General features: G+C 35.6%; 1 protein-coding gene and 2 long non-coding RNA genes across 8 annotated transcripts; all 3 read right to left on the bottom strand.

The window, feature by feature from the left end:
- Positions 1–2,213: 2,213 nt before the first annotated feature.
- Positions 2,214–2,701, bottom strand: LOC110880855. Its single transcript, XR_002559477.2, has 2 exons — positions 2,522–2,701; positions 2,214–2,407 (listed from the first exon to the last, which is right to left on the bottom strand). It is a non-coding gene; the product is annotated as an uncharacterized LOC110880855 (long non-coding RNA).
- Positions 2,702–7,757: 5,056 nt separating this feature from the next.
- LOC110880857 (probable methyltransferase PMT24) lies at positions 7,758–12,162 on the bottom strand. 6 transcript variants are annotated; one of them, XR_004869463.1, is made up of 8 exons: positions 12,024–12,162; positions 11,887–11,948; positions 11,598–11,656; positions 11,420–11,510; positions 11,207–11,308; positions 8,690–8,751; positions 8,418–8,512; positions 7,758–7,997 (listed from the first exon to the last, which is right to left on the bottom strand). XR_004869463.1 is itself a non-coding variant. In XM_035978590.1 (7 exons), the coding sequence occupies exons 4-7, from the start codon at positions 11,445–11,447 to the stop codon at positions 10,491–10,493; spliced, it is 444 nt and encodes a 147-aa protein (XP_035834483.1). In that variant the 5' UTR covers positions 11,448–11,510; positions 11,598–11,656; positions 11,887–11,948; positions 12,024–12,162; the 3' UTR covers positions 10,179–10,490. The 6 variants fall into 6 exon arrangements, 3 of the variants coding, with proteins under 3 accessions (XP_035834483.1, XP_021984986.1, XP_021984987.1); XR_004869461.1 differs by having other exon boundaries at positions 11,416–11,510; positions 11,601–11,656; XR_004869462.1 differs by having other exon boundaries at positions 11,601–11,656.
- A 268-nt stretch (positions 12,163–12,430) lies between these two features.
- On the bottom strand, positions 12,431–12,794 carry LOC118483015. Its single transcript, XR_004869459.1, has 2 exons — positions 12,687–12,794; positions 12,431–12,510 (listed from the first exon to the last, which is right to left on the bottom strand). It is a non-coding gene; the product is annotated as an uncharacterized LOC118483015 (long non-coding RNA).
- Positions 12,795–16,634: the final 3,840 nt, after the last annotated feature.

Here is a 16,634-nt window from a genome sequence, read left to right as displayed (position 1 = left end):
CATCCTTCCTTTTTAGTTGTGATTATAACTCGTTTAATATTTGGGGAAATTGTCTTAATTTTTTTTCAAAGTTTCGTTGTTCGGCTTATTTACTCGTCGGCCCATATACCTGGTGGATTTGTTGCCTCCGTGACACGTCACAATAGTATATGGAGATGTTTATTTAGCGGAGCTTCACATTTATAAATTTCTTCACCTTTTATGGTTGACGGACATCTCGTTTGAAGAAAATGAAAGTATTGTTGTAATCGTTAGAGAAAAAAAACGGACCCAAACCCTATCGATCTAAAAAGGATGTATGTTACCCAAAATAAGTTTCCTACCCTCTTTTGGAATTCTTAAAAACAAGTGTTGTTTATTTATCTATTTTCTTCTCTATATCGATGATACCAAGGTTACTACGTCTGCCCCCATAGTTATTTATCATGCCTCTCAATCGTCCTCTGATCTTCGTATGACTTATCATGACCCCTTTTCTTATTTCTTAGGGATCTATATTAACTATTGTCTCTGATCCTACTCTATATCGTATCCTTGATGAGATATATGAGATTTACTAGTATTGATGTTGCTTACTTTGTTTGGTAGGTTTGTCTTTATATGCATGATCCTTAAGAAGCACGTTTTAATGGTTTAAATTCTTTGCTACATGCATGTTACTCTATATGAGGGTCTTGACATTGTACCATCCTCCCTCAATCGTTTGGTTTCTTATACCAATACAAGCTGGTTGTCTAATAACAAACATCTCGGCCTACCTTAAGATATTGAGTCTTTCTCGATGATAATATGTTTTTCTCCTCCAAATGTCAACATAATCTTCTACTCTCTCTCTAAATCAAGAGTTGTCTTTTTATGATAATGTTAGAACAGATATTACTTGTTAAAATAACCTCATAAAGGTAAGCGTCAGGGCCGACCCTGAGAATTCGTATACCTTGTTCGAGCTTGAAAAAATGTGTCCTTAAGGCCTTAACGAAATTGGATATTTGGCTCAATAAAGGTCTAAACCTAATGCCAAAGGGGTTAATAACTAATTTAAACCATAAGAATAGTTTTGTAAGGAGGCCTATGTTGGTGTTTGTATGGATGTACCCGATTAAAAAAATATTTTACATATACATATCAGGTTTTTTCATAAAAAACTTGCCCCTCAAAATATCGGGCCCTGGCCGATGGTCCTCCCCGCGCATCTCAAGCCGGCCATGGTAAGCGTACCAAATAAGTTAAGATCAGTTTACATTTACCTTTTAGTTTGCTAACAGTATAAAAATGAAATTACAAATAGAAAATGTTATTTAAAATTATTGAGTTCAAAAAGTCTCACGCTATGTATGGAAATCTGATTAAATTCTTAAAAGTTATTTTCACTTAAAGAAAAATGCCCGGATAGTCCCTGTAATTTGTCTCTTTTTCATCTTTAATCCCTAACTTTCTAAAATTACAGCTATAGTCCCTAACTTTTGCAATTCGTTCCCGGATTGTCCCTAACGTGGATAGGGGTTAGTTTTCTATGTTAACTGTGTGTGAAATGTCTATTTTACCCCTAAAGAATTAAAAAAATAAAAAAGAGTTAATTGCCCGGATGCTCCCTGTGGTTTCATGTTTTTTCACGTTTAGTCCCCATCTTTTGGAAATATCATGTATGCTCCCTATGGTTTGTCATTTTGTTACTCGGATGGTCCCCTGACATTTACTCCGGGGACCATCCGAGTAACAAAATGACAAACCATAGGGAACATACCTGCTATTTCCAAACTAACTGACATCTACTCAGGGGACTATCCGAGTAACTAAATAACAAACCATAGAGAGTATACCTGCTATTTTCAAAAGATGGAGACTAAACGTGAAAAAACGTAAAACCACAGGGACCATCCGGACAATTAACTCAATAAAAAATAAAAGGGATGACCCACCTTCTTCGCTCTCTCTCTCTCTCCCACTCTCTTAACATCACCTCCTTCGATCTCCCTCTTCAATTTAGAAGATCGTACACAATCAATCCAAATTAGAACTATAATAACAGAATTAATTAAGATATATATGTCCGTAAGGTGTTCGATGAAAAGCCTGATAAACTAAATTGTTAGTGAACAGGCCACACGATTAAAATTATTGATCTTTTATTTTTGAAAATAGTTGTCTAAATAAATACTCGTATATGACAAACAGTTTGAATGAAGCATATGGGGTATACTACAGAAAGAACGAATCAGTTACTAAAACAACTTTTGAAGAACAAGAATACATCAACACACCAACACAAAAATCAATGGTATACAAAGAGGATTATCTCACAGAAAGAAAATATGTACATAACACTTCACAAGATAACCAGAGACACCTGATGGTGCAATCAAAACAGATCCCAGATTTAATCAAGATAACCGGATGGATTACCGACCTGCGAAGGAAAGAAAAAGTATTGGAGAGAGAGTATGTGGTGAGTTTTTGAAGAAAATTGTTTTTTTTGGACATCAAGATTTAATCAATTTCAGAAAAAGTCTTGGCTGCGCACCGGCATACTCGTTTGCCGGTTCGTTTTTCCGGCAGGTTTGTTTGCAGATCCGATAGGTTCATGAGCAGCTCTGGCATCGTCGACTGGAGGGGCAGCGAGGGTGTGGGGGTTTTGGTTGTTGGTTGGTCGGAAGGTAGTTCTGGGTGGGATGGTAGACAATGAAGAAGAGGAGGATGATAATGTTTAATAGCAAGGGCATTTAGGTTATTTCATACCTACTTAACATTAAAAAAAAAACTAATCTCCATCCACACTAGAGACTATCCGAGAACGAAATTGCAAAAGTTAGCGATTATATCTGTAATTTTAGAAAGTTGAGAACTAAAGGTGAAATAAAAGAAAACCACAGGAACTATCCAGGCATTTTTCTCTTTTACTATATTCATGATATTTGAAATTTTAAAATGTTACTTAAATAAATTCATAAAAACATAATATAAATTCTTAGTGAGATGCAAATAAAGAGTTTTTTGAATAAAGATTTCTTTTAGTCTAATCTTAACTATTCAAATTTTACGCACCGTGTACACCTAAATGATTATAACCACATAGAAAGACCTATCATGTATAAAATGTACTATAAATAAAATTTTGAAAACGACTTTTACTAAAAAGTTATTTCTTGTATAAAATTTCAAAGTACTACAATGTTAAATTGTTAATGCAAAGACGTATTTCCTCCGTTGTTAGAAAGCGCATAAGTGTGATAGAGGTGGCCACTTATGATCTTAGTAATTCCACAAGCAATTGCAAGAAAAAGCAAATGACAATTTTCTTATCCGACGTAGTAGTGCAAATCTTTTACCTTTTTAAAGTGATATGTATTTGCTATAAATGTTATATATATATATATATATATATATATATATATATATATATATATATATATATAGAGAAAGTATAATGTACTTCAAGGCTTAACCTACATTAACATACATGACAAAAAATATAACGTGCGTTATTATCATAGAACGTGCGTGATTATAGTCCCATGCGTGATTATGTGGTCCCATGCGTGATTATGTGGTCCCATGCGTAATTATGTGGTCCCATGCGTGATTATACCCCTGATCCAACGGTTACCATTGTCTCCTACGTGATGTATGATAAGGCTTTTTGTATGTTAACCTTACTCTATATATATATATATATATATATATAGGGGAAGGATAAATCGAAAACCCACTTGAGTTGAGAAAACTTAGAAAACCTTTGTAAAAAACCCATGTAAACTCAAGAAACATTTTTAAAAAAAATAGGAAATGTAATGTACATATATTTGAACATTTTTAAAAAAGAAACACAAAAAAACACCGAGTAGTTTTTTTTTTTTTTTTTAAAGGTTACAAATTTCAGGTTACATAATATCTATGCCCAAAAAAAATGTAACATACTAATTTTCAACATTTTTTTAAAAAAAAACTAGTAAGCGTTTTTTACATTTTTTTTTTCATAAATAGGTCCGTGTACATTTATATTACATTCCCTATTTTTTTTAGAAAAAAATAAAAATGTTACATAGGGTTTATTTGGGTTTTCTCAACTCACATTGGTTTTCGATTTATCTTTCCCCTATATATATATATATAGGGGAAGGTTCAAATGAAAACCACTAGTTATTGTGAAAACTCGAAAACTAATTAAAAAAAGCCAAAAAAACATACAAAATTTTTTTTTTTTTTTAATTTTTTTTTTTGCAATCAAAATTTCGCAGGTTTTTTAATATAAAAAAAAAATTCAAAAAAAAAAAAAAAATTTTGTGTAGTGCACATGTGTAATACTGCACATATGTATGTGTACTACACATGTGTATTATTACACATGTGCACTACACAAATTTTTTTTTTTTTTTGAAAAAAAGTTTTTTTTTATATATAAAAACTAGCGATTTTTATAAAAAAAAATTGAAAAAAAAAATGTTTTTGTGTGTTTTTTAGGCTTTTTTTAGTTAGTTTTCGAGTTTTCACAATAAAAGTGGTTTTCATTTGAACCATCCCCTATATATATATATATATATATAGGAAAAGGATCATGTGAGAAGTGATATGCTAGTTGAGAAACTTGAGAAGCATTCTGGATCACACATTTTTCTAAGCCTTTCGTAATATACACATATGTATAGTTTAAAATTGACTATATACATATGTGTATAACTCATTATACACATATGTATATAGTCAATTTTAAACTATACATATGTGTATATTACGAAAGGCTTAGAAAAATGTGTGGTCCAGAATGCTTCTCAAGTTTCTCATATAGGGTGGACTTCTCTTAGGATCCCTACCCTATATATATATATATATATATATATATATATATATATATATATAGAAAGTCTAGGAAGCGATCTGGTCCATCCAATGGGTGTGTTTAAGGGTTGAGATTAAATCAATGGCAATCTTGTAATTTTTGAGTTTAATTAATTGATTGTTTTAAATGAATATGGGCAATTTTGTCAATGGACGTTCTTTTAATCAATCAAAAAAATTGTCAGGCAATCACAACTCCTATTTTCAAGCGAATTTCCCTCTCTCTCTAAACCCAAATTCGGAAACCCCAAAATCATACCAAAAATACCTAAAATCATGGATGAAGATAATAGATTTTCCTTGTTCCATATACGTAAGATCAAGCTTTCATTGTACTGCGTGTTTTACAAAGCGATTACGGGTGATTCTTGTTTGTAATTGACGGTATTTTACAAATCTGCTGTGTTTTAACAGCTAGCAGATTCTTGACGTTGTGTTTTAACAGCAAGCAGATTCTTGACGTTGTGTTTTAACAGCAAGCAGATTCTTGACGCTGTGTTTTACATGCCTCTCTACAATCATCAATTAAAACAGAAAAAACACAGCCAAGTTACAAGCAGATTAAGACCGAAAACGTATATGCTTTGTAAAATACCGTCAATTACAAACAAGAATCACCCGTAATCGCTTTGTAAAACACACAGTACAATGAAAGCTTGATCTTACGTATATGGAACAAGGAAAATCTATTATCTTCATCCATGATTTTAGGTATTTTTGGTATGATTTTGGGGTTTCCGAATTTGGGTTTAGAGAGAGAGGGAAATTCGCTTGAAAATAGGAGTTGTGATTGCCTGTCAATTTTTTTGATTGATTAAAAAAACGGCCATTGACAAAATTGCCCCTATTCATTTAAAACAATCAATTAATTAAGGCAAATTGGAAATAAATAATCCTAACTCACTGTTATTGGCCAATAATAATCCCAACTCATTTAATCACCAATAATAATCCAAACTATTCACTTTTGTTTGTAAAATACCCCCACGTTAAAAAAACACTAACTAGGTTAAAATATTGCTTATGTGGTTTAACATGTGTGGACTGACGTGGCTGGTTAACATCTTACCCGTGTATAAAATGATTATCAGCCTCATTTGCACACACAATCGCACTATCCTTCAAAACCCTAATTCTACAAATTGGGCAAATTCAGTCGATTGTGTGTGCAAATGAGGCTGATAATCATTTTATACACAGGTAAGATGTTAACCAGCCACGTCGGTCCACACATGTTAAGCCACATCAGCAATATTTTAACATAGTTAGTGTTTTTTTAACGTGGGAGTATTTTACAAACAAAAGTGAATAGTTCGGATTATTATTGGTGATTAAATGAGTTGGGATTATTATTGGCCTATAACAGTGAGTTGGGATTATTTATTTCCAATTTGCCATTAATTAAACTCAAAAATTACAAGATTGCCATTGATTTAATCTCAACCCATAAACACACCCATTGGATGGACGAGATCGCTTCCTAGACTTTCTAGGAAAAACACACTTTCCCGCAGGAAGGAATAAGATTTGGACATGTGTCATTGAGGGATTTTAAGTAGAAGGGCTATCATGTAATTTCACATTTTAATTTTATTTTTGGAATGTATCTTCATTAACTAAAATTCCATGATTTTCGGAATTTTTATTGTTTTCGAATTCAAATCTGCAAGTCAATGTGTTTATCTGAAACTATCAGCATGTTCTTGGTGATGTGTTTTACCAGTCAGAGAGGTTGAAGTCAGTGTGTTTTAACAATCCGAAGTCAATATATAATCAGGTTGTGTTTTAACAGTTATTTTGCATTTTAACACTCTGAATGTGTTTTATGTTGTTGTCTATGTCACATTACATCACATTGTGTTTTTTGATGATTACATTACATCATAATGTGTTTTACAACAGTTTGTTTTTATACTGGGGTTTAACAAATCTGATTGTGTTTTAAGTCAGCAGATTTGCTGGAGGATTCTTGATATTGTGTTTTAACAGCAAGCAGATTCTTGACATTGTGTTTTAACAGCAAGCAGGCCATTGTGTTTTAACAGCAAGCAGATTCTTGACGCTGTGTTTTAACAGCAAGCAGATTCTTGACGCTGTGTTTTAACAGCAAGCAGATTCTTGACGCTGTGTTTTAACAGCTAGCAGATTCTTGACGCTGTGTTTTAACAGCAAGCAGATTCTTGACGCTGTGTTTTAACAGCAAGCAGATTCTTGACGCTGTGTTTTACATGCCTCTCTACAATCATCAATTAAAACAGAAAAAACACAGCCAAGTTACAAGCAGATTAAGACCGAAAACGTATATGCACTTCAAGAACTTTAATCACAACACAAGATATGAATACCTAGTGAAGAAAAGGGGTATCAACAAGCCTTGGAACCGAAATCTGAATGCTTTTGGGGTCCTATTTTGCGTCGCCAACAGCAAGAGGGAGTAGAGATCGCAGGTTTTATTATGTTTAGGGTTGGATTGGAGAGAGAAAGAGAGAAAATCAAATCAATAATGGAGAGAGAGAGGGAAAATCCCATGAAAGTAGGGATTGCAGTTATATAATTGATTTAAAAAACGGCCATTTGACAAAATTGCCCCTATTCATTTAAAACAATCAATTAATTAAACTCAAATATTACAAGATTGCCATTGATTTAATCTCAACCCTTAAACACACCAATCGGATGGACCAGATCGCTTCCTAGACTTTCTAGGAAAAACACACTTTCCGTGCGAATCCTACTCTCTCTCTCTCTCTCTCTCTATATATATATATATATATATATATATATATATATATATATACTAGTCGTTTACCCGCGCGATGCGGCGGGAAACATATCACTTAGGTTGGTGAGTTTAGGGCTATGTACGGGACGGTTCGGTTTGAGCTATAACCAAAACCAAATTCGCGATGCAACGGAAACCCCTAAAGTTCATGGGGTACAACAATGGAAGCTAACTACAAACTTTACATGAAATCAGCAAGCATGACATTATAATAAAATTATGAAAAAATTAATGTGCAAAGTAGCTTAAGGTAAATTATTAAAAATTTTGGAAAGGGGCGACGATTTGGCACCAGATATAGGGTAAGTAAGAACTTTAATACCGCTGAGAGAGACGCCAGCCACGCCATGATGACACAGAATCGATATCTTGAGAGTCCTTACTGCAAGTAAACTCAATTTGTGTGAATAAAGGAATCAACAACCCTAATTTAGTTACCCAATGAGAAATAAAGATGATAGTATGTTCAAAATGAAGAATAAAGAAAAATGACAATTTTGTGAGGCTAAATTTTTATTTGGCACCATTTTGACCTGTTAACCAACCCACACATTATGCCATTTCTACATTCATGATAAATCCATGTTGTATGCTAATGATCTAACATGTAATAACATCAATCTGAAAAATATATACATGTTTTTTGCAAGAAATTAATACATCAAATGACATTTATGACACCAAAAAAAAAGAGCATACACAATCTGTTCCATTTAGAAAGGTAAAAAAGGTTAACTTATAATAAATTCAAATATGAACTAATTTCTTAAATGGATATCAAGAAAGGGTAAGGATCCTGTACACAATCCACACAATCTGAGACTTGAAGCCAAGAGTTTTATTGTTGACTGTCCATTGCATCCTTGAGAGCGCCAACACTAACCAAGTTTTCCAGGTCTGCACCGAAGAATCCAGGTGTTCATCGAGCGATCACAGTTTAATACGAATCTACTTCTAATGTACATAAATTTATTTATAAATGGAAAACATTAACATCTGTACATACATATATCCACAAGATCTGTGTAATATTAAACAAACGTATTTGCCTATTTACAAATAAAGAACATATACCTTGAAGTGAGACTTAATTTGTTTCGCCATTTCACAGCTGTACTCCCATTGGTAATAAGATGCTGCTGTAAAAAAACACTTTAATCAAATAAAATAGAACACAAAAGCCAAATTTTAGATCATGCCCTAAATGTGATTAAGTTATACAATTTAGGAGACTGGATGCATTAAAAAAATTGTGGGGAACTGTCAGCTCGTTTAAGTATGAAAAGCAAACAAAATCGACTCGCCATAAGTAATGGGTCAAAACATCCACCTCCCGTAACAAGAATAATGAAAAAAAAACTAACATGATAATAATCAATATCTTGAAAAAATCCCTTTGGGAAATTTGTACGCGTAAATAATAGACTTTGAAAGGATTTGAAAACTCATTCTCCATTTAAATTAATTGTGTTTAACCTATTTAAATTGTTTGAGATAAAAAGACGACCCACAGTGACCCATTCATAGGTAAAATGGTTGAACTTAAGACCCCCACAAGAAGTAAAAAATGAAATTTGCAGTTTAAAAAAATGTTATGGCTGACTTTTATATCGTCATTTAATGACCAGGTAGCGATAACTAAGACCCACATTGACCATTTTCACATGTACACCTGTATTAGAGCAATGTCTAAGAGCACGGCTAACTTTCACAAAATTTCCCCAAGGATACCTTTGAAAGCCGCCCGGGTACATAAGCACTGTCTGAAAGAACAAAACACAATATCAGTAATTTGAAATGAATACATAATTGACAAAAAGTTACCTGGTGCTCATCACCAACTTCCTGTTTTATGACCAGTTTTCTGCCGGATGAAATTAACATTCCAACAAAGGAACATACAGTCTGTAAACGTGGCTCAGTGCCGCTACGGCTGCAAACAGAGTTGCCACGCCAAGTAGCAAGCCACCATCATCGCCGGATAACGCTTCAAATCCCAAATAAATCGACAATCATACAGTCTGTACTTTTCACCACAAACATAAAAAAAGCCTGTCTTTTCACTACTTCTGTCAATAGCACAACCACCAACATTACAGCCGAAACAACAGCGAGAAAGATGGGTCGGAACACAGATTTGTAAGAAATGGGTACGAAAAATACATAAAACTTCATTAACACAAATGATGATGTTTGAGGGTACATGTACATTTATCCATCTATGAAACGGCATGTACCAAAGACTAAAAGCCAAGATGACCCGTTTCTTTTCAAGCTAATAACTTTTCAAGCTATTTCTATAACATCCTTTTATGGTCCCGGGATTGCTCAAAATGTAAGTATTAGTGCAGTGATGAGTTAGCAAAAATAATAATAAATAGTGAGTTGGCAAGATACACGATTATACAGGCTTGGCAGCATACCTTAAACCATGTAAACTTGAAACTATCGTTTGTTGTAGCCACACATTTCTTATGCAACGTTGAAGTGGCATCTGCATTCATGAGAATTGCACCAGCCACCCATTTAATCATACTTTCTCATACCCGAGGTACAAAAGCGATAAGGTCTAAAACTTAGGCGCCAGACAAAAAAGCACACTGATTTTCATACCCGAGGTGCAAATAATTATACAATTTTTTGTATATTTTCTACACGATTCTAGCATCAGTTATCCAATATTGAGAAAAAAGTAAACTTTATATATGTTTTAATATGGAAATTACATACATGTACAACCTAAAAAGCATGTTGTACAACAACTTGCTACCAAAAGCGCAAGGGCTTGAGCCTTGTTGCAAACGCCTAGGGCGCGTTTTTTTAAACCAATATCATACTATAAAGTTGTAAACCAAGATCATTGAGATACATTACATCATGAAGGATTAGAAACCATTCCCTTTTTCGCCAATGCGACACTAAGAGCTATAATACAATCTGCTGCAGCCACCGAAAGACGTGTCGGTAACTCAAACCCACCTTGCAAAGTACTACAGAAAACAAATATCAAAAGTGTTAAGTAAAACAAAATAGATTTTACTTAAAGTTTGTAATATGAACGCCCATCGAGAAATGGGCCAAATCATCATCATCATCATACTCAGTAAATGGGCCAAATACGAAACTCTTTGAAACGGGTCAAACCTTTTAGAAGAGGTGAAGGGCCCAATAAAATCTAGCCTGTTTTCTAGTAAATGGGTTTAAAAAATGGCACCTTTATGTTATAGCATAAGAATAGATGATGTACCTTTTCTTAAGACCCGAGAGAAGATGATCAGCATGTAGAAGATCGTACGTTCTTGGGTAAGTGTTGAATGATTCACACCAGTCATGATATATCCCAAATAGTCCACGTTCGTATATAATTGGAAGTGTATCTGGGGAATCAAGTGGCACCACATTCATCACCCTGACTTTCAGATCTCTCAATGCAGCAGCAAATCTATAAACATTTGACAACAATAAACAACCAACATCTCAAACCTTGTAACAAATAGGGGGTGTTTGGGGGAATTTATGCATTAACACTACACTTTTGGACCATTTGGTGACCCCCTCGTACCGAATATTAAAAATGGACAAACCACGTACCCGTTTTCGTTCTGTGTACTAGAGTGTACCTCGATCCAGGTGACTATGATCCCAGCCGCTCTGCCTCGTAGTTTCATATTTTTGACCCGTTTGGGATATACCCTGCAATTATGTGAAGTTTGAGCATGTTAATGGTTGTTTTTGTTCAAATAAACTTATATTTTATAACTATACTTATTTAATTTACAAACATAATCTGGTTTGCTTACCTACTTTTTGTTTCAACTATCCCCATTCCCATTTAGCTTCTGACAGACTCAAGTAGAGAAGACACAACAGAAGAAGCTGCTGATAAACTACAATCCTGGCATTTAGAATGAAATATTATTAGTTTTTTGATAATTGATAGTCAAACACTTGGTTTTAAAAAGCGTAAGGCGCAAGGCATTACTACCAAAACTGACTGGGATCGGCTTGGGGTCAATACATAATAACAACATCAGATATGCACTGCCAATATCAAACCAGTCAGTTAACAATACAGGTCAATGAACAATCAACCTTACAAAAACATTTATTGGTACAACTAATGAAAACTTAACATTCCTAATAAGGTTTAAAAAGATTTGATATAAATGCTTCAAACCTTAATATCTCTCTGCATTAATCTCTCAAAATGAATATTGATTACTTTGAAAAATCGTTGAAGTTAAAAACGAATAACGAACACTGCAACCTACCTAACACGCATGCCTTCTTCGATATCAGTTGGTGAAACTTTGTCACCCAACCCAACAACAAACTGTAAATTTATAAAAATCAAATATCAGATGAATTGGTCCAGTAAGCATAACAACTGAATAAACTCAAAATTTACCTATGAAGATAAGGGGGCATGCCTATAAGCTTACTGTAACGTCCACCCACATCAATTAAACAAACCTGAGAAATATAAACATAAAGATAAGGTTAAAAATAAATTCATGCTCAGTCTGGGCCTGAATTATATTCATATAAGGGGGAACATGGGTGGACGTTAAAACAATAATGAATTATATTCAAACCCTAGATCATCTTCAACTGTATTCACATTTCTAGAAATCAAAAACCGTAATCAATACAAAAATATATACTCTCTCCGTAGATCCATTCACAAAACATTAAAAAAACACAAAACCAGCACAGATCTGAAAGTATTATAACAGATCTGACAAAGATGTTTATAAAAAACTTAAATGATATAAAATTTAACAAACAAAACTATAGATAGGGTAAAAAACGGTAGCACTAAGGCTGAATTTGAAGGTTCTTGAACCAAGCCGCAGTGTTATCTCTTTCACCTGTTCATCGGTCTTCGTCTTCAACTATATTCAAATTTCCAGAAAACAAAAACCCTAATCAATACAAAAATGTATACTCTCTATGTTGATCCATTCACAGAACATTAAAAAAATCACAAAACCAACACAGATCTAATAGTATTATCACATATCTGACAAAGATTTAAAAAAAACGTACAAGATAGGGTAAAAAACGGTACCGGTTCCATGGATGAAAGGAGAGAAGACGGTGATGGCGACGACCGGTTCCATGGATGAAAGGTGGAGGTGCGGTGGAGGATCTAGGGTTTGTAGAGAAAGTGGAGCGGCGGATGAAACAATTGTGGTTTAGAGAGTGATAGAAAGAATATATTGGATCCATCAAACTAAAAACGGGTCAAGTTGATCCGGTAAGATCCGCGTGGGTATCATCAGGTGTTGAAAACAAGTTTTCAACACTTTGTGCTTAACAGGTTTGTACAATGGGCTTCAAGGACTTGTAAAGTGGCAAATGACCATTTCTATCCTTCCTATATGCTTTATAAAGTAGTATATATATATATATATATATATATAGGGGAAGGTTCATTTGAGAAGAAATTTAATGTGAGAAGAAAAAGAAGAAAAGGGCATAATGGTAAAACATTAAATAGTTTATAACTCCTCCCATTAATTATGTTATCTCTCATTAATAAAGCAAAAAAACATTTTATCCTACACATTTCAAAATTTATCCTACATATATCTTACACTTACTGAAATTTACCCTACGCATATCTAAATTTATCATACACATTTAAGAATTTATCCTACACATACTAAAATTTATCCTACACATGTCGAAAATTGTCCTTCACCTAAATTATTTTATCTTGAAAGAGTATATTTAACAAGGAGTTACAAGTTTAATTAATTAGCTAATTAATTACAATTAGAAATTTACCTATATGCCCTTATTAATAATATTAAATGCACATATTAAATGAAGTAAAATAGAGCATTTCTATTGGTTTAAAACTTATTCTTTTTATTCTTATAAAATTTTTCTTCTCATTTGAACTCTCCACTATATATATATATATATATATATATATATATATATATATATATATATATATACATATATATATATATAGGATTAGGTTCAAGAGTGAACACTAGTGTAGCTTGCGAACTGAGTGAACTAATCATGGCCATACACGTGTGTAGATCAATGGCCAAGATTTGATGGTGAAATACACTAGTGTATTTTACGATTCGATGATGAGATCCTGGCCATACACGCGTGTAGATCAATGGCTAGGATTTGTTCACTCTGTTCGCAAATACACTAGTGTTCACTTTAGAACCCCACCCTATATATATATATATATGATGCCGGGGGGTAGCCCAAGACTAAATAAAAATACTTAGGCACATAAACGCTTGAAAGGTTAAAGGATTAAAGGGTTCAAATCCCGCGAACTCGGGTGAACAGCAAAAAGGATGTGAAGAGTAAACCATCACTTCATTGATTGCTTGTCCAGCCCTCTCACAGCCGTAAAAGAGAACATGTGCACATAGAACAACCTTTTATCCACAGGTCTAACCGTTCAACCCCAAAATGGGTAAGTCTCCCACTGCAAGCATGGTTCACTAGTCCAAGGTTTCCTCTTTGGGCGATATCTTCCTCTATAAAATGACACTTCATTTAGTGCAGAAAGACATTCCGATCAGCCCTGATTCTCTAGGAATCTCTGATCTTCCTTCTCGAGCACTTGTTCCATGCAAGTCTCCTTTCTTCACATTCAACGCACACATTTCTACTGCTCTTGCATCCGAAACTGAACACACTTCAGTTGAGGATCTTGAACAGACAACAAAATATAACTAGTGAACCTCTCTCCACGTCTTGTAAATGTGGGGGGACCCCACGACTTGCGTTAGGCAAACCGGAACCCTCCAAGCCTTTTGCCTAACCAGCCTAGCTACTATCATTGGTCTTGTATTTGTTGCATCAACAAATTGGCGCCCACCGTGGGGCTACACCACTAATTTTCTTCAAAAGACCTAGTAGTGTAGCTCCATTCTCTCAAAAGTCACAATGTCGGAAAGTGAATCTCTGGGAGAGGTAAATCAAGTCCCACATACCTTTACCCCAAGCACTAGCCAAGCTCATGTGGCTATAACAACGTCCTTCTCAACTCCGGGGAGCACTCCTACTGTAGCAACATACCCCGAGTTCCTCACTTTCCAAATACCGACTCCATCTCGATCAGGGGTTCCCTCCCCTAACGTCGGTGCCTCTAACACCCCCTCACGTGTTGACCTTACCCCTGAAGGGGTCGCCAACAACTTCCTAGAGTTGAGGTCTCTCCTCAACCAATACGTGAGTAGGGAAAGAGACAAGGGGGTAAGGATTCGGTTAAACTATGACGAGCCAGAGCCATTGTTGTCTCCTTGACCTCCAGCTCTTCCTTTCAGAAGCTCACAACCAACCATGTCCAGGAATGAAGCTGGTCCCAGCCATCCACCTCCAAATCCTAACCCATACATATACACTAGGCCAGATCCGACAACGTTCCCTCTCTTTTCTTCCCAACCAGCTGCAACCGACGCTCCATTGGGACATGAGCTAACTCTAGATCAACTACAACAATCATTTGTTGCAAGCCTTCCACCCCCCAGTCACATCTACATGGGAACAAGCTTTGTCTGTACTCCCCTTGGCACGAAGTGCCGTCATGAGCACTCCTTTAGGGGTAAACTGCCTAGTTGCACCTGAAGCCTTCAAAGCTTCAACCTTATGCCACAGATGATGGCTCAGATGATGGCAAGTTTCCTGTGGCAACATTTTATTAATTAAGTGATGGCCACCCAATAGAACAACAATAACAACAGCAACACAGGTGTAAGGGTAGAAGAGGATTTGGCCAAGCCATATAAACCAAGCAATTTGTCATGTTTCTCCCAGCAAATCGCTGATTATGATTTTCAAACAAAGATCAAAATGTCGTCCCATATCAAAACATATGATAGGACTGAAGATCCAGAGGATCATCTCCAGATCTTTACTGGTGCTGCTAGGATTGAGAAATGGTCTAATGCTGAATGCTGTCTCATGTTCATGCAAACCCTCGTTGGGTCAGCCAGAATCTGGTTCAATGATTTACCTGCAAGAAGCGTTTGAAGCTTCGATAACCTTAGCAAAGGGTTCCTGGCCAACTTCTCCCAGCAAAGGCGGTACATTAAAGATGCCACGATGATTTTACAGATAAAACAAAAAGACGATGAAAGCCTTCGAGAGTTCATAGAAAGGTATAAAAAGAAAGGTCTAACGTATGTGGGGGCGGATGAAAAGATGAGAGTAGCCGGCTTCATGAATGTAATCACCTCCAAATACCTTACAAGGGATTTCAACAAGTCCCTGCCAAAGACCTTAGAATAAGCTCTCGAAAGGGCGGAAGCCCGCATCAGAGGATAGGATGCTGTAGACATAAAGGAGCAAAGAAAAAGGGATCTAGCTGGCGAGACAACAGTCCAGCTAGAAAAAAGGGAAATTTCCATTCCTATGACATACGTCAAAGGGGCTCAGAGTAACGAAGGTCTGAAGGCCGTAACCCTCCAAGCAGGGAGAAGGCCGTGAACTTTACACCCCTTACAAAAACCCGCCACGAGATTCTTGATACAAAGGAAGTTAAACAAAGCTTCCGACCTCCTAGACCTCTCCTTAAAAGCAAAAGGAATGAAAATTCCACCCAGTTTTGTGAATTTCATGAAGAGAAGGGTCACCATATCAACGATTGCTTTCAACTCAATAGGATTGAGGAGGGCGTTAAGTCCGGGGAGCTTGCTCACTTAGTGAAGGGGGTAAGGGACAAGTTAGCCGAAGGGAAAAGCAAGGAAGTTAACATGGTGGATTTTGATGAAAAGTTCCCTACAAACAGCAGCGGTTGGAAGGTTGGGAGCTTCAGTGTGTCTGCTTCCCTCCAACAGAAACGGACCCGCTCTCAAGCCCTCTTGTGGTCGAAGCAACTGTGGGTACACTAAAGACAAGCAGAGCATACATAGACACTGGTGCAGCTACTGAAATTATGTTTGAAAAGTTCTTCAATCGTTTGAGCAGTGAGAAACGTTCAAAGCTTCAACCATCCGGAACCTCCATAAAAGGTATTGCTGACATACCCCTC

The sequence above is a fragment of the Helianthus annuus genome, chromosome 10 (assembly GCF_002127325.2).
Source record: "Helianthus annuus cultivar XRQ/B chromosome 10, HanXRQr2.0-SUNRISE, whole genome shotgun sequence".
NCBI classification, from domain to species: Eukaryota; Viridiplantae; Streptophyta; class Magnoliopsida; order Asterales; family Asteraceae; genus Helianthus; species Helianthus annuus.
The sequence above is the reverse complement of the archived record's forward strand: the minus strand, read 5'-3'. Positions and strand labels throughout refer to the sequence as shown.